An 18,931-nucleotide genomic window follows, 5' to 3' on the forward strand; every position below is an offset into this window, starting at 1 on the left:
CCAACTGATTATGCAAAATATACTGTCCAAAATCTTTATGGGTACTGATGTTTGAGAGTGTCATCTTTATCACTACTGTGGAATGTACCTCACCATACGGCCACCCCTGTTAACACAGCCACCTAGTTATTATGGCCACTCTATTCTGGCTCAAACAAAAGCTCAGTCGGTCATTTTCTTATTTATTAATTATACAGTCAGATTTTTGTGACCTGTTGGTGACCAGATTAACAGAATTCTGGCACATTGTAGGAGTAATTTATATACAATTTACAGCAAGCAACAGGCATCATTTTGTTAGTGAAGTCCCATGCATATATGTAACTCTTGATTATTATGTCATCAAGGCAATAATATTTTGATTCCTGCTCCAGCGGTAGGGGGGGGGGGGGAACTCTCCTCTGTGTGCTATATACAGCTGTGCAGCCCCAAAGGGTATGGTTATTCAGTCGTTTTGGTCATAAATACTCCAGGGTAAGGCTTTTGCCCTCTAGTCTTTAATTTGTTATGTTTTTTTAGAATAAGCTACCTCAATTTTCATCATTATTGATAAGACCATCGACAAAAGTCCTTCAAAACTTATGTTTAGGGCAACTGTAGCAGTCGCAACAGTCATAAATGGGGTAGGGAAAATCACAGATTTTGGTCATAAATAGGTTAAGAGTTTAACTTTTGTGAAGAGGTCTGCACTGACCCCCACCCAATTTTTCTGGGATGTACAAAACACATTTTCTTAGCAGTTACTACAGTCTTGCTTTAGTAAATCAAAATAGTACTTGCTGCCAGGTACTTTATAAAAGTATAACCCCTCCAGAAGCCTTCACAAAGTACATGTAATATCAGGTACTAACAATTTTTTTTTTTGCGGCTGATTAAAATTTGGTATTAAATTGTACTGAACTGGTGCAGATTTAATATACATTATATTTTGTCACACTTAGTTCACTTATTTTAAGACTACTCAGCAGCAACTAGTACCTCTTGTATGACCATGCAGTAACAGTATATTCCAAACAAAAAAAAAAGTACATGTATATGCATTACTATCCTGCCTGGAAGAGTGTGTAGAGAGAGCACACAGTGCAGTGCCCTACTATATGTCTTTTGTTAGGTATAATAATCTTAAATTTAGAAGACTCATATTGATCTTAGAATTCACAAAAAAGTTGATTTCTTGACAACTCTCCTTTAGCTGTGTCACTTCATAATAAATTAGCAGTTTGGTATGTTGTAGCATAGAACTTTAATTAATTAAGTTATCGCACCGGTATCACAGAGGTCATGGGTTAGAATCCAGTTCACACCTAATTTTTTTTTCAGACTATAATTTCACCTTTGCTTAAGTTGTGTATAGTACGTTGCAATGATCAATCATGTCTTTATAAGTTGATCAATGTATATATGTCCCACTGACTTATACTTCAACATTTTATCTTAAAGTTTGTTTATTTGTTTTATTGTGTGGTTCTAGAAAATGTCCATACCCACCCCAAGGAGATTACTGGAAATTCCAGGGATTGGGAGGGTCTCAAAAGCCAAACTTTTTAAAGAAAACTATTAATAAAAATTGGAATTTTCATAGGGATGGGATGGGGAGATCTCTGTTTAATAGATACATAAATAATATGTACAGACCCATTATCTGATGTGAAGACTGTGCAACATATCCTGGCCAACGAGTTGCCAAGGTGTAGCATCCTTGTTATCAATTTCAAGTACCAAATTAAAGAAGATCAGCGTGTTAGATGGGAGAGGGGAATTTTTCAAAATATCATAGACTAAAAAAATATATATTTTCCAAACTCAGTCATGTTAGTAGTGTTAGTGTCTATTTATTTATTTATTTATTTATATATTTATTTATTTATTAATGAATACCTGTGAAGAGATAGTCATACATTCTTGCAAATATTCTGGGAGTCTCCCACATACCGGTTAGATCATCCAGTCCCCCAGGAAAGTTATGAAATTTATTCTCCAAGTAAACTACTGAACCATGGGCTCCAGTGGGGACAGTGCTATTACGATGCAATTTGCAGATGTGCTACATAATATGAGCGTAACAGTTTTGTTACCATGGCAACAGACTGCATTTCAGACCTTCCCTGATGTTCTAGGCTTTTCTGGCCACCTCATGTCCTTGATTAATGTTTTTCAAGCTGAAAATCACTGGATTATTGAAATTGGGTTAGAGGGGACTGGAAAAGATTGAGTTGCCAATAGGGAACATTTTTTTGTAGCCATATTAGTGTGTTGCTTGTAGAACTATAAGGTTACCAAGTTTCAATGATCTCTGCTGTATATATGGTCTGCACTTGATGTAATATTGGGTTTGGTGTATGACATCATCAGTCCTCTCATTTGCATATATTTTACACATTTTAAACTTAAATATCTCCAGAATTAATGCAAATATTTGTTAAGGTAAACAGTATTTGTAATCTATAGCGGAATTCTATTTGATACTCCTAAAAATTCTGAATCAAGGGATAAACATTTGATGATAGTAGCATGCCAAATCATTGAGTTGAATTTATGCTGCTGACATTAACATGTACTGTAAGGTGTTGAAGAGAATTTTGGAGGGGAATTTGGTGTGTTTATTGAATTTCCAGAGGTTGGTTGGCTGGTTTTGTTATTGCTTTGTCATTATCTTCCATGTATTTTTTTTAAAAGCAGAGTGCTTGGTGGCAAAAGCAAAACTGGTAATATTCTCACTTATCTGTGTTTCTAAAGTCATGTTTTTAGGTTTTTGGGGTCAATCTATTAGTAGTTGCACTGTCTTAAATTACAATAGAAAAGATGTGATATTAATTATGTAAGTTATACTTTGGTATCGTTCATACCAAAATTATAGTAAGTTTCTGGTTCAATGTTTGCCTCTGCATTAATTTGATTAAACTACTGTAGTTTATTTTTTAACGGAATTTAATTCTGTCAAAAGGGAGGTGGGAATCTGAGAACAATAGTGAACTAGACCAACAAATATCTAGAAATCTACCACCATTGCTTTCATGGCTGAGTGGAGATGAATCTAAGTCAGACCAAAATTAGAAAAAAAATTACTGATTTATTGGAGGGTTGAAATGGGATCCTGGCTATGGGAGAGTAGGAATCAGGGCTGAGGGGGGTGGGTGGTGTGCTTGTGAATTTAAGAACCTCTCTGAAAGTGAAAACAAACTGTAGGTTTGAAAAGTTTAAAGCGGAGGTAAAAATTATACTTTAATATATCTTGTTTATTAAGGTGGTAATGAGCATAATACCCACTTAGGGTGAGTCATTGAAACAATGACATAATTTATGTTTGTCTTTTCTTAGGTGGTTACCTCCTGGCATATACACCCCACACAGGCATACAATGTTATGATTTAGATGATGCAACCTGCTTTCCCATGTTTAACATACACGTAAGAGTATTGATCAGTGGACCAGTGTACCAGTGTGATTTCTCTACTGATAATGAGAATTATAATAAAGATACAAAGCCACTCTGGTGTGATTTATTTAATTATTCCTTAACAGTAAAGTGAACCAGTTAAACCAAAGGTTGCACTCTGTAAGATCAGGTGTACAAAAATTAAATAGAAAATTTCACTACATCAATTTTATTAATTAAGTATACTTCTCTGCAAAATATAGCTGGTATGTTGTTGTACTGGTAAGAATATAATTTGGAAATTTTTATGGGAAATGTTTCCATTTAAAAATGTAGCTCAGATGCCACAACTATAGTTCTCCTTTCTGTGGTGTTTTCTTTTGTGGTAAATTGTGAAAACAAATTATGTTGACCTACATGTAAGTTAAAAAAAAATACAAGTAGTAGCTCTTCTGAAAAAAAAAAGTTAATTTGTTGTTGTTTCTTCCTGTTCAGTTTTTCCTTGAACATTTTTATTTTCCTAATAAGTAGTTTAGCTAGCCATAAAAATGTTTTGTTGTCTCTGAGACCATTTTCAAGATAAAAAAGTGATTTGTATATAAAATTTGAATTTTTGGGGGTGGGGGTGGGGACCTTTTCAGAATTTCCCTAGAAAGGTCACAAGGTACAAGGGAAGAGGCAAAAATAGAATTTTAAGTGTTAAAACATATGTTTTCATCATCAGTTTGGGCCTCTCTGTGAAGCTGCATAGTATACTCTAGGATCATGTTATACCCATTTTAATTCAAAATACAAATGGAAACTTGCATTGACAATCACTTAATCTCTTGGCACCGTTTTGTTTTTTAATAATTGCCTTTTTTCACAAAACAATAATTTGAACATCTTTGTTTCACAAGCTGGGAGGGGGGGGAAGGGGTATTCTACAAAGTTTTTAAATGGAAAGGCCTTATCTCAAGGTCCATTACCCCTTACCCTTTTGTATACATTTGTACCATTTTGATAGAAATGGCACCTCTTTTGTCGACCTTACATTGCAAAAGGGTAAATGTACCCCTTTAACAAACCTATTTAAGAATACTGCATCCCTTTTCTATTCCCTTGGAAAGAAGTTAATAAATAATATTACAGAATCTCTTCATTCAGGCTGAGGAGAGTAAATGAGAGCTTTTCAACAACATTTTAGAAACACAAGAATGGAATCCCTAAATGACAGATTTTCCTACCCTTTCGTACACCTCAACTTGTGAAATCCCTATCATTAATTTTATACCTGACGCCTGAAAAAGGTACTCATCGTGAGCTGAGCCTCCCCATATAGGTCATTACAGAGAGCCTTCCCACCTACACAAGTCAGGAACTCTTGACAAGTACTGTAAGTAGATGCTGGCTTTAAGACTGGTCTGAGCCAGCTTCTTCAGTTTTTTAGCACAAACTTGTTGCTCTCCGTTAATTTCTAGTACAAAACCTTTTCTTTGCTGATCTGGTCCAAGTTCACAGACACTAGCATCACTCTCACGACACTGACTCTATCACTGTCACTCACAGTCTGATTCTTCAGTTTCACTTCACCATGCTTCTTCATCACTCATCATTGTTAGACATGAGTTCATTAGCTTGTAAAATTCACCAGCCTGGCACTGTCACTGTTGCTATTGCCTGTTCCCAGACTTCCTTTTATGGCTAGGTGTAGGGGCATGAAATTTCACTGCTGTTTATGAACAATTTGTTTAGATGGCATATTGAAAGTGATGAATTACTGAAAATTGTCAGTATTGCTAGTGTTCTCTCATTTCCTTAGGGATTGAAATATCTTGATGTAAGATTACAAAGAGAAAGCACACTGAAATATAATGCACAATTTTTTAGTAACCTTTCAAAATGGGTTGCCAATATGACAGGGATTAATAGATGAGGAACTTGGTCTGCAAACAGGGCAAATGAGAGGGTTTGAAGAAATTAAAGGTGCATGCTTGACCTCAGTGGGGGGGGGGGGGGTATTGGAACTTAGCGCTGCTGACGTCTAACACTGTTGAAACGGAAAAATAAATTTGATTATAAATGAGAAAAAACCACGACATGTCCAAATTACTTAATCGCCGTTAAAACTAATCCTCTTGCTTTGTTTTAAGGGGTTCACGGCCTGCCTGTAACGAAGCGTTTATCAATTAAGGGATTGCTTAGGGAAAACATATCTTGTTTAAGGGTCTTAACCAATCGTAACATGTTTTATGGCATCAGTTTGAGTCATGAGCAAACACACGAGTTTGTGTTAGTGTCGATCGGCAAGAAAGTTCTGCAAAGCGCGTTATGTGTGTGGGTCTGTTCTTGCAGTGATACGATTAACAGCACTCAAGTACTCTCGAGTGTTTGGCAACAGTAAATTTTAAAAAAGGCGCTTCTGTTAATAAGGTTCCCCCATGTCTAGAAACCTGTCATTGTGCATTTTTCTTAGTGTGATGCCTACCTAAGAGAATGGGGTATTTGAATTGAGTGCAACTTACCTAGAATTCATTATTTCCACACAAACGATGACTCCTGTGGAATTCAGCGAGGAGGAAATGGCGACATTTCGTAAAAAACACGCCTTCAAAACAGCGTGTTTTTGAATAAATAATTACCCTGTCCTTCAAACAAACTGATATGACGAGGAAGAAGACAAAATTTTGTTTATCGTGGCCAAATAAAACGTTAAAAATATCCGGCCGATTGCAAAATATTACCATTTTCCTTACTGAGAGAACGATTATGCCATGTTCAAATTTGATTTTGCCGCTCAGCGCTTTTTTTTACCGGATGTGACGTCATTTTTTGTTGGATGATTCAGATACACAAAAAGTGCCAGGCGTCGCAGAGTGTTCTCCCCCGCCCCTGAAGTTGACTAATCGATCGGCGTTCGCTATCAACCTACCACAGACATGGCATTACTTGCACCAGTTTTACAGAAGAATATGAAGCCTGTATGTCTATATGCGATGTCGAAGAACTTAACATATCAAATTAATAATGCAAAGGCTTACCAGGTGAACTTGGTGAGATATTAGCTGCCATATACATAGCCGATTCGCTGCTGTTTGAGGCCATTTGCAGTGTGGTCGTTGAGCTAACTATCTTCTTCTTCGTAATCCACTTCCGCCTTTCCACGAAACTCTCTGTCTTCTTCGGTCCTAGGCCACACACACTCGTGAAGCGTAATTAGCAGTGCCCATACCTCCGGGAGCAATAGCTGGGCATTAGCTCAAATCTTAATCCTGGGGGTGAAGCATTTGAAATTTTATTATTGCCCTGGGACTAAGAATTTTCCTACCTGCGAGACTACCCCGGACCATATGGCACTTTCGTGGTTTTGGTCTCACATTTAGCGGAGAACGCAAATATTGATGTTTTCATCACGTGTTGACACAAATCATGATCAAATCAACCGAAGTTAATTCCATATAACAAAGTGATTCTTAAGCTACCTGAGATGATCAGATTCATGAAAATCTTTTAGAAATTCTCACCATTATCACAAAATGTTGTGGCCAATGATGGAAGTTAGGATAAACGGACATACATGCCGGTGAACAAAACAACGTACAAAATAATGCTGGTGAATAACATCTTTTTCATTATCAGTTATAGTTTATCAAATTTTGAGCAGCGTTATTTTCAAACGTTGAGCAGCGTTTTTTATGATGATGAACCCGGGGGCGGATCATTTGAACTTCTTATTTCTCTCCACCCCGAAAATGCTTGGGGGTCGGCTTATTTCTCTTAGATACTGGATATAGTGTAATATACAGTAAAATAAAATGGTAATTTACAATATGTTTTTCATTGGCTAACCGTCCTCTGTTTGACTGGTAACAGGTCATCATGATTTTCCATTTCTTTAGTAATTAAGTTTTTAAGTTTTCGACCCTTTTGAAGCTTACGTAAGTAGAACAATGCTTCTCTCTACTGACCCAAGTGTATAAATGAGAACCGGGCGTACAAAGCCCTGCGGTGTACTAGAATGTCAACACGGAGCGAGTAGGAATACTTCTACTTGCTTGATGCTACAGAAATCGGGATAAGCTCCAGCAGCGTGGGCAATATGGCCCGATGCCGATTCTTCTTGATTTGACGTTATTATTTAATTTTGTTTTAATCGGAAGAATTTCTAAATACAAAACCCAACAGCTATGCCGTTCTTAAAGTCTACTTTGGTACACGATTGTTCTTATTAAGCTCTAGGAACAGAGTTCAATCAGTTAAGTTATCTTTCAATGAGCTCGTAAATATATAATGTAAAAAACATTAAGAATTTTTTATTTAACCCAGCATTGGCCCATCAGCAATTCCGTTTTTAACGTCTACTTCGTAAACGATTGTTCTTATTAACCAATGGGAACAGAATCCAGTCAGTTTAGTCATCTTTCAATAAACTCGTGAATATATAATGAACAAAACAATAAGATATTTTGAATTCAAATTTCTTTTCGCCGATTTTCAATTCATGTTACTCTGGTTCCACAGGTTTTCTCATGGCACGTCAGTAACAAAACCTTTGGGACGTACCAAGGACCAGGGTAAATTCATGCAATACTTGAGGAAGCTCTTCCAGCTAGCGGGTCTAATCAGCTAAATCAAACAACTTTTCCAAAACATTCGAAAGGTTACTGTCAAAGTGATCGCCGTCGCGAGTAGTGTAAGAGCGGGAAAGAGTGCAGCTCTCAGAACTCCGATAATAATCTCTAGATCTTTCAACGGTGTCAAAAGCCAAGCAATGAATAACGTGTTTGCAGGCAGAGCACGTTCGCAAGCAATTTCTTAGGCTTACTTTTGTTTGCCCATTCGAAAAGTGGGTCGGGCACCAAGCCATAGGCTTCTTGGCTTCGTTCCACAGCCATGTGGTGCAAGCCACAATTCCTGCAACTTGAGGACTGAGGTCCCTGATAAATTCTTCCAAATGTCTCATTCTTGGAAGGAGAATGCCTCGGAGGTTCTCGTTGTTAAGCAATGGAAGTTGTTCATACTTTTCAAGTCTGTCCAACTTTATTCCCGCCAGTAAATTACAGCAATCTTCGCTTATACTTGAGAGACCGTATTGCTGAGCGAGAAGAAGAATCTTCATAGCATTGGACTCTGTTTTAGGTTCATTCTTGAGACAACTGGCACACAGGTCAAGGACTCCTTTTACTTGGTACTCATCAGCGAGTTTCAGCAAGTGCTCCACATTATTCACTGAAAAATAATTCACAGCGGACTTTATCCCCATCAAAAGAATGCCAGACTCAAAATATTAATTGCCGTTAAGGTGGTAGGTACCAAAAAAATATGGCTTCTTCAAAAAAAATTCCATTTTTTGAAAATACAAGATTTAAGACCCTTGAACACTTCGCAAAACAATTTTGAAACGATCTGCCCAAATTTGCCTCTAGGTGAGTGTGAAATTTAAGGAAAGTACACAGTGGTATAAGTTTTCTTACGCAGCAACGGGCATACCAACGACTGTTCACAGTAAGAACATGACCAAAAATATAGATCAGTTTTAACATATATGAACGATACTTTATAGTAAAGCTGTTAAGACATGCACAACTCGATTGGTATAATTACTTGTGAAAGCTTTGCCTGAATTACCATCACAGTCTCATTCATTCCCCTTATGAAGAGGGATATTTCCTACAACTAACCGCGGTAACTTTGTACAAAATAAACTCCATTACACCCCCCTTGAGATCTCCGACGCAGTTTTTGGCTTGTTAAATGCTTAATCCACCGTCTAAGAAACTTACTTTTTCTCAAAAAGTCTACTTTTGTGCCAACTGACTTCACGCCAACATTTCTACTTTGGAAGGTATTAAAGACAAATTTCTGAACATGACTTCGGGTAATCAAAGGCCAATAGTGTCAGATTCAATAAACTAAAAAAACCGTAACGTTTAACGTTTGTCACGTGACACTAGATAATTTGTCCACTGAGTTTTGTGCAAAATGAGGTTATTAACAAATGAAGCCTGTAAAAACATGCAAAAAAAAAAAAAAAAAAAAAATGAACTTGGCCAATATTCAGCCATCTTGACCTCACGCTTGATCAATAACCCATATGTACAATCTGTGTCTCTTGGGCAGTCCTGTGACGTGCAGTCCGCCGCACCCCACAATTAATGTGGTTTGGGGAGAATGCGAGTTGCAAGGTATCTTAAGATGTGCAAGTCTGTTGAACTTACTTGTGATCTCCTCTCTCTTGTGTACGTACAACTGCTTAACAAAACCTAACACTTCATTTGCGTTCTTCTCGGGTAGTGTAATCTCACCACTCGTTGCTTCTTTAAAACTAGATGTCAGCATAGCTTTGAATACAGGCGAGTTTAAAGTCAATATCAGACGATGAACATGAAACCTTTGCCCTTCCACAACAAGAGCTAAGTCGCTGTCTTCCCAGGGCTGGGAAAAGGGATTGTCCTCTGTGAAATCGGCCTGCACATCTGCATGATAAATAAAAAAGCAATTAACAGTGCTCTCTGGCTTTGTTGGTAGTCCCTCCTTTCGCACGCGCTCGACGGATTAAGCAAAAGGGGATTACTCGTAGTCTAAATATTGAAAATAAATGACATAATCATCTGTCCCAAGAAATTTGAGCCCGATCTGTTACAGTACCGTTAATTTGTTGAGCTACGAGGGTTAAAAGGTGAACTGATACAAAGGTTGGATGGGCTCGTAAGTGCTTCTGCTACTAATCAGAATATCTCCTTCAACATGAAATCCACAGAACTAAACAGTTTTACAAACTCGTAAACTGTTCAGAGCAAAGACGTTTCCAGCATCATGCCTTCTCCGGCGGTGTAACATCGTATAATGATGGAGCAAAATATAGATGATAATGTCCCCTATTCTTGCAGCCAATGAATGCGTCTGACAGAATAATACACAACTGCAATTCACCGTCAGGTTCTCCAGTCTGGTTGAATTCGGCCATCCTGCTGGCGCTTGTTTGACCTTCAGTAACACAGTAACGATCCTCACCAAGCCCCTTCTGCAGTCCACACTTTGAAAAGTGAATAAACTTTTCTGCAAAATGGTACATTTGTATGGAATCAGTTTTTAATAACTGATCTTATTGTTTATCAGGAGATATATTGATTGATACGGGAATATGTACAGAGGCCAACTGAAATCCCCGAAATGTCTAAGAAATTCGAAATATTAAAGACAAGAAAAACGGACCAAGTTCTTGCGTGCTTTCGTTTTGTCTGGAAGACGATTCGCCCGAATCCTCGGCATATCCTTTCGTCCGGGTGACACAAATGCTTACTCCTGTGGTCAGTCCGGAATAGATCCCAATAAATTAGGACATCTGTGATGTCACGAAACTAGCGTTTCAACCAGTGTAAAGGCGTGTTTTGGTTGGAGTGTTGTGTTTCACAACAAACCAAGAAATTCAAGATGGCGGACAAAGAGAGTCCCGAATGCCTTCCAATGCCTTGAATGCAGGCCTTCAGGAGGTATATATTTATCTCGAATTGAGATAAATACTGTCACAATTATGAAATAAAAGGAAAGTTTGTGTTCGCGTTCTATGTCACAGACAAGTCTGCTCAGATAACGGTTATCCTCGGACCGCAGGAAGCACAACGATGAGAACTGCGGGCCAAGTTTGACGAGCTGCTGTTACCATCCTTTGGGAAGAGACCATAGAATCTGTAAGCATCTTTACTCTGCATTCTTTTAAGCACAGAAACGATCGATACGTGAAGTGAGACTTTCCTCTTATCTAGGGATTATCGGGCCGAAATCGACAGGACGCGCGCGTTCTTCTATGCCAGCATTACATAGCAATTAAGATAAATTTCAAATGTCCAAACTGTTACACGTTTTGGCTAAATCTAGGAAATGAAATCATTAAACAGAATTTTCAATAAAGCTTACGAGTGAGAAATTCTTGTTCTGTTATACAAAATATATTAAGCTAGAAAAATGTTCCCAAAATTTTAGATGTGTTGTCAGATGCATGGATAGTCAAGAATCTGTTAATATATTCTTTGTAAATCTGAAATTTCTCCATTTTGGTATTTATTTGAAATATTTCTTGTATCTATTTGATGCTGTGGTAAAAGATATCATATATATAATTTTTACCCGATTTCCACATGTAAATTACGAATGCTTACATGTAATTGCTGACTTTAAAGTGCCTATGAAGTAAAAAATAATTGCTGCTTATTTGAAAGGCTTTTCAAAGTAAAGAAGAATGGGCAGGCGTTTTCCTTTTTGGAATATCTTTTTTCGTTTTAGTGATATTCACGTTTTTGTATTATGCGAAGTATGGTGGCCTAATGTATTGGGATAATCCGGACTGGTGGTCGTTGGATAAACAACGCATCAGTTATTATGTTTATAATTTTTAACTTCTTCGTTCCTTATGTTTAAGGAACGAGAAATGAATACAGTACAGTTCTCAATTCGGACCGACTTTCGGTCATTATCAGTACGGAATCGTTCTACGTGCAATCAAACGACCTTCTTCCGCGTACGAATAACACTCGGTGCGAGCGAACCAAATAAGCCCGGCGGAAGAAGCTTGCATAACGCAGACAGTACACGGTTCGCTGTCGATCCAAAGCTGAACTTCGTCGGGCAACGTATACAACTGTCCAACAAGCACGCCTTAACGTTTTGAGTGTCCTGAGGCAGTTACTTACAAACTTAAGACCTGATACGCTTACCTGAAGTAAAGCTACTTCTTAAGGGGACGATCGAGGTGGAAGAAGAAAGCTTTCCAACGAGAAGAGTTCGAATCTGCAAGTATTGCTTGTCAGCGGCTATCACCACCCTTGACATGAAACGAACAAAAGCTATTAAGGTTATGAAAAATAGGTCCGCAGTGCGTACATGTGTGGCTTACAAGTTATACTTGTAATTTGGATAAAACTGAATTATCATGAAAAAAATGAAAGACACTACTAAGATTTTCAACTCGAAAGGTCAGTGATCGACAGTAGAAGGTGAAAATATGAGGTATTTTAGAGAACAGGGTGCTATTACAGAGAATCACGAAGTGTGCTCGTGTGGGGCTTCAAATTATTTAGTTTTATCGTATTAGTAGTTATGGTATGGTAAATGAGATGCTGCTGTATTGTAAATGTATTTGCTAATTTGCGAGTAATTGAAACTTATTGCTTCAGTTTATAACTAAAAAGATTAATAGGCCTTGATTAACATATCCCAATCCAAACTTGAAAAAAAAAGACATATGAATTTTTCTTAAGGGTTTAGCACACTATTTGTGAAAGTAAGCAAAATCAGCAAAGATTAACTGATTCATTGTATAAAATACATTCATTGTATTAATAATAAAGTGTATTATCGTTTGTCTCACGATGTAGTCACTTGAGATGTAGATCGCGACGTTTCGACTGCTTACTGCTAGTCTTCTTCAGGCGATAAGGTCGACTGATTGCACGGTATCATTTATATCACAAAGGTCGGCTGTGATTGGTGCATTTCGATCCTCTTATTGTTCCATTGTTCCGGCGAGTAGCTGTTCCCTCAGTGGTCCGCTGTTGTACCGTTCTCCTGTTGTTGTGTTTCTTGATCGTGGGTATCCATGCTTCAGGAATTTCAATTCCACTATCCCTGTTGATGTTGTTAGGGTGAAGTCTTATGTGAATAGCTTCCTTGACCCTACGTGTGTACCAGTGAGGATCTCGATCAATAAACTTGACCTCATTCCAGATAGGATAGTGGCCGGTCTCATGGGTGTGTTCAGAAACGGCGGAGGTCTGGGTACGGGCGAGTCGTATATCCCTGTCGTGTTCTTTGATCCTCTCCTGCATAGATCTCCCTGTTTCCTGGATGTAGACTTTGCCGCACTCACAGGGAATCCTGTAGACAACACCATCTTGTTTAGCCGGGTTGACGGTGTCCTTTGGTCGCACTAAGTGTGACCGAAGTGTCGTGTCGGACTTAAAGACGGTGCGAATGCCTTGTTGCCTTTATTATTGCATCCACCACGATGAATAACAACAACCTTTTCCTCGACATTCATTGTATTATTTCCTGCTGCAAAGCAAGCCCTTTAAAATGTAGGCAATCGGTTAATTGGGGAACATTTGCCATTTGCCTAGCTAATGAGATGAGATATTTGTTACTGGAGTGTAGGTACCTTTCAATCACTCACTCACTCACTCACTCACTCACTCACTCACTCACTCAATCAATCAACCAATCAACCAATCAATCAATCAATCAATCAATCAATCAATCAAACAGTCAATCATTCAATCAATCAGTCAATCTTTAATCAATAATATTTTAGCTTCATTTACACCACAAAGTACAAGCTCACACCATATCAAAGCATAACCACAATAGCTCTAAATTGAGTGGATTCCCAAGAAAGCTTGGCTCTTTTTTTGAAGCCCGCAAATAATTAACGGTTATTCCATGAGTGCGGGTTGGATATGAGACGATGGATAGCCAACGAGGCATGTAGCATTGAGTTGACTATAATCATTTCATATCCAACAAGCGTGAGTGCAATAATCGTTTTTATTATACATCGTAGTCACCATCTGTCTTCTCATTGGCTAAAAGCCTATAGTTAATTTTGGGAAACAGCGCAACCTACAGATTATTCACTAATCTGCTGGCAGATTAGTGAATAATCCGTAGGTTGCGCGCGCAATGCACGATTTCCAAGAGTAATATCAAGTTCACGTAAGAACATGAAGCAACAAAAATAAACAAAATAAACTGTGTTCAGTGCCATAATGCGTTTGTCGTTATTTTCGTTAAAACAATGTATAATAAAGCAATTATGAGATTCCGTTTTTGTGATATCCGAAATAATCAAGGTCTCGGTTAGTGTTATCAGCCGAAGCCGAATAACACTTACCTCGACCTTGATTATTCCGGATATCACAAAAACCTCATCCAATAATTGTTTATAATAATAAAATTATACATATAAACTTACCATTGGGTAAATAGGGTAGCGTAAACTTCCGAAAGTAACGACCCTCGTCACTTTCGGGAAGCAAGAAACGTTATTTAAAGTTGGTACGAATGATCTCTTTTTGACGGAATGGAAAACCGGAAAGGAAGGGACGTGGGTTGGGCTCGCTACTTAGGAAGGGGTCCCTGGGTTGGGCTCGCTACTTTCGGGATTTAATAACAGCCTCAAATTTTTCACGTTACCTTTGGGGGATGGCTACTTTCGGGGATTGTTATTTTTGGAAGTTTACGGGAGGGGTTTTGGGAAGCGAGCCGCACAGCCCCACCCAATTTTTCTTGGAGTACCGCCCACCCCCCCCTCCCGATTCAATGTCGGGTCAAATTGAGTTTCCTTTGAGTCAGTCGTCGTTCCGATGTGTTTAATCACCGCCACAGCTGGACAGTGTACTGGGTTTTCCAGGAAAGCGAGAGGAGGTCAGCTTAAAAGTTTCGTTCAAACTTTCGTTTATCTGATTGTTTAGTCTTGCCCTTTTACACGGACATTTCACCGACACGAGTCTGAATCTATTAGACAACCCATAAGTGAAATCTTTATTTATTATTTTTACACTATTTTAGGGTGGTCCGTAGAGGGGGTTCGTAGGGGTAGTCCATGGACCGGTCCGTAGGGTAGTCAGCGGACAAGGGGTCAGTGTTTTCGGGTTACCCGGTGTTGACCAACACTCTACTGTCCCACTCTACTTCGACTGATCTAAAGGCACGGTGCCAATTCAAGAAACAATTCTGATCAAACAACGGCCAGCCAGGATTCTTTTCATGTGTGTTATATCTTTGTTTGGGCTTATTTATTCCTTTGTGGAAATTATATTTCTTACGGATCTAATAACAACTAATAACAACTGTACTTTGCGATTTCGAAGGGAAAATACATCAGGGTAAGCTTTGTCACATGTCAGAAAAGAGCTGAAGGTAATCATGTTAAACTTGATTTCGTTTTTTCAAAAGTTGTCTTTCCATTTGTTAATGCGCTTTTTTTTTTTTTTTGACACATTTGGATTGGGTAAACAATTTATTTTGCATGCCTTAGTTGTTACCGGAAATGGAGACCCACGAAGTTTTAATGATGGCAGAGAAAGTGATCATAACGCGAATCGAAGTTTCGTACTCAGTAGTCAGGAATATTCACTTCAACAGGACCCATCCGAACTAGGCTGAATAAATCAGTTCGGCTCTGCTGAAAATTACGAAAAGTCTTGTTTGCACCAAATTTGGTCAACGTGTCCGCCATTATTTGATGACCACAAGATGTCAATCACACAAGCCCGCGCGTGAACGACTTAAAATAAGAAAGGTTCACATGATGAACACAAAAGCACCTTTTTCATTAGTGACCAGTAAGTTCCCATATCACTTTTCATGATTAAGATGTATACCGTTACTTTGAAGTTCACTTGGTGAGGAAAAACTGTCACACTGAGCAGCTTTTTAATTGCACAAATGATTAGAACTTACTACTACCGAGTGATTAGTACGTTCTCATATCACTTTTCATGATAATGATATCAGTGGTGAGGACAGAAATAGCAGACCAGTAAGTTCCCAGAAAGTTCCTGGCCTCAATGAAATGAAGTAGTAAATTACTGTTACTTTGAGTTTGAAATGCTGCTTCCCAGAAAACAGGTGGTGTCGTAATGTGTTGTTTTGTGCTTATTGCAAATTGTTATGTTGTCCATCTGGTTGCCATAAAAAGGTATGTTCCTATAAAGACACATAGTTGTCCAAATGTGTACATGTAGGTGTGGCTGACTGCATATTATACTGGCCTTGGTGTAAAAAATATACGCCATACCACGACATGTAATTAATACCATGAGGTATAATTTATTGATTCAATTCAGTGAAACTCTGTTGCAGTTGATACTAAATTACCAGCCTAATTACAAAATGTATATACAAGTATGACATGTATTAATTAATACTAAATTATAATAATAAAAATAAAAACAATAACAATAATAACAATAATTTTGTAGACAATAATAACGAGAATAATAACTGCCAACTGTATATTAGAAAACGATAATGGCTCGTCAGTCCTAATTTTCAACTGTTATGGAGTTCCTTTAACGAAAGCTGTACAGGGGAGTTACATGTATTGGGAAAACAACTTTTGGTTTGAGTTATTGAGGGTTTGAGAAATCAGGAGCTCACTCTTGTTTTTATTTAGGCTTTTTTTTATGGCGTAATATTGCTTTTAAGACAGCTGCACCACTGATGTGATGAATGCACCCTGTTTAAATATTGTTGTTGTTACTATTATTATTATTATTATTATTATTATTACAATTATTATTATTACTTTAATTATTATTACTATAATTATTATTTGTATTATTATTACAAATGGGACCGGCAAAAACAATATTATAATTTAATATATAATATACAGGTCACAGCAGAGCTTGTGTTGTAGTGCACTGGTTATTAATTAATGTGCTTATATGGCTGTCTCTCACAAGGACTGGGAACTACCGAATTCACGAATTTGATTGGCTAAATCAGATATTGACCGCGGTCTAGATTTTCCCATCTAGACCGGCATCTAGACCGGTTACGTTTTGCGGTGAAAAAGTTGCAAACTAAAATACAAAAATATTGACTATTTTCTTCTATTTTTTTCTCCATAATTTACGGAAGTGCCAAAAAGCTTGATGAGAAAAAAAAGGGGTAAAGAGGACGAGCAAACTATGGCAGATTTTAAGTTCAGGTGATCGCCAACAAAATATTAGCCAGTACAAACCAGTTACATTAAACGAATTAAATTTTTCTTGTTTGCCATATAATAAACATCTTATTAACCGAGCTTAGTCGGTCCGTATGGGAGAATCTTGACCTCAGTCGTGTGTACAGACCTCACTGCGTTCGGTCTGTACTCACAACCTCGGTCAAGATTCTCCCATACCGACCTCTTGCTCGGTTAATAATAGCTAAATATTAAAACTCTTTGTATGGTCCCAGACAATGCCAATGTTATCAATGAAAATGACCAAATAATTTGATCAAGTCTTTTTGCTCAAGCCGTAAAAATAACTTCTCCCATACTCGGATAAGTAGGCTAATGCCTAGCTCAATCGCCTCAAAAACGCTATTAAACATAGAAAAGGGGTTTCTCTATTTACAGTAAAAGTTTCCTCTCAAAAATGGAATTCAGAACGGAAATATGAAGGAAAACGTATCTTTTGCCGCTTTGTTCCTTTACAATCTTGCCCTGATTACCCATGCATAGTGCCCCTTAGAGCGTGAAGTGGTCCATTGTGACAAAAAGAGAGATAAGTTTTTGAATTAAAAGGCGGGTCTCTATCCTGTGCTCAACTGTTTTGTAAATGCATAAGAACTGTGTCTAGACCCCCGCTGTTTGTAACTATAAAGAGCTAAAGAGCATTATAATTACGATCTCGTCAGTGCCGTTAGCTAGTGCCATTATCCTTCACTAAGTTCATGTACGTTCCTGATGACCTCTAATGCTCACCGAAACTTTTAGCAGCTTTTGGAATAATTACCCTAGACGAAAAGTTTAGAGAACAAAGAAAACCGTCCAAAAATTATGGGACATGATAAAAGTAAGCACATCAATTCCGAAAATTCTAGGGAAACTTTATCGTTTTACGAAAAAAATTGAAAAGCCTAGAGCATCACTTAGAAAAAAATTTCGAAATTTTTAGGCAACCTTCCATCCGAACAGATATTTTACCGAAATATTCCGTTGGATGCCCCTGATCACGCTTACAACCGAAATGGCTGACTCAGACTAGTGCGCCGTACGACACAAGACCACGTGACAGGCGCTGACTCTGGTAGACAAATAAGTATCCGATCATGGCATAATGTGGCTACACACTTCGTGTAAGCCACACAATAAAGCTCTGAAATTGCATATCTAATTACATCTCGGTCTGAATATTCCAGGAAAGTTACATGAAACGTTAATCGAACCATGTGTGGTGTTTTTTCGCCCTCCTGGGCCCTCTGAAGCGTCTTTTAACGAAACTACTTTTGTCCGGAGACCGGTAAGAGAAGAGGGAGAGACAAGGCCCGCAAGCCGGCGGCCGCCAGCCGCCACCTCCTCCACTTCAAACTGGAATTAACGCTGAACTACTGAAAATCTCAACTGAATGGCGACGGTTCAGGCCACGGTGAAATATTTCTCTTTACAACATAGCGCGCGCGCTAGTCCCATCTAATTCCTATTGAGTCGTCATGTGTTAAGATGCACAAGTTATTCTTAGGGTCCAACGTAGGTTGCCGTGGACATGAGTGTTGACAGTAAATAGCCTGCGTAATAGGCCAATTCCGATATACAGTGGAACCTTCCGTAAGCGACCAGCCAAAATGTCAAGCGGCTTAGGTGGTCGCTTACGGGAGGCGGTCGCTTATGAGAGCTTAAACCATATTGGGTCAAAATTTTGCCTCATTAGCATATGGTAATTTTAAAATATTTTAAGATCGTTTCTCTTAAGACTGATAGCGTACTGTCTATGTGTATATTTTCCTTCAATTTTTAAAAGTTTTATTCATGTCAAAAGTCAATTTACAGAAAAAATCCGGTACTTCCCATTGAGAAATTTCCGTCTC

The 18,931-nt window shown here is 38.2% G+C and overlaps 2 protein-coding genes across 3 annotated transcripts in view; both read right to left on the reverse strand.

Annotated features, from left to right (window-relative positions):
• The window catches only part of LOC145480994 (uncharacterized), a 249,618-nt gene that overhangs the window by 212,306 nt on the left and 18,381 nt on the right, over positions 1-18,931 (reverse strand). The window lies entirely within an intron of this gene.
• Positions 4,716-12,131, reverse strand: LOC145480987 (BTB and MATH domain-containing protein 36-like). Of its 2 annotated transcripts, XM_081459343.1 has the most exons (5): positions 12,070-12,131; positions 10,289-10,414; positions 9,574-9,831; positions 8,181-8,584; positions 4,716-6,627 (listed from the first exon to the last, which is right to left on the reverse strand). In XM_081459343.1, the coding sequence occupies exons 2-5, from the start codon at positions 10,320-10,322 to the stop codon at positions 6,622-6,624; spliced, it is 702 nt and encodes a 233-aa protein (XP_081315469.1). In that variant the 5' UTR covers positions 10,323-10,414; positions 12,070-12,131; the 3' UTR covers positions 4,716-6,621. The 2 variants fall into 2 exon arrangements, with proteins under 2 accessions (XP_081315469.1, XP_081315468.1); XM_081459342.1 differs by lacking the exon at positions 4,716-6,627 and having other exon boundaries at positions 7,644-8,584.

The sequence above is a fragment of the Orbicella franksi genome, chromosome 3, assembly GCF_964199315.1.
Source record: "Orbicella franksi chromosome 3, jaOrbFran1.1, whole genome shotgun sequence".
In the NCBI taxonomy this organism is placed as follows: domain Eukaryota; kingdom Metazoa; phylum Cnidaria; class Anthozoa; order Scleractinia; family Merulinidae; genus Orbicella; species Orbicella franksi.

Coding starts and splice junctions, on each gene's coding strand:
- LOC145480987 (XM_081459342.1), bottom strand. CDS start 10,322: ATGGCCGAATTCAACCAGACTGGAGAACCTGACG. Junction 9,832..10,288: donor CCAGACTGGAGAACCTGACG/GTGAATTGCAGT, acceptor TTTATCATGCAG/ATGTGCAGGCCGATTTCACA. Junction 8,585..9,573: donor CAAGAGAGAGGAGATCACAA/GTAAGTTCAACA, acceptor ATTATTTTTCAG/TGAATAATGTGGAGCACTTG.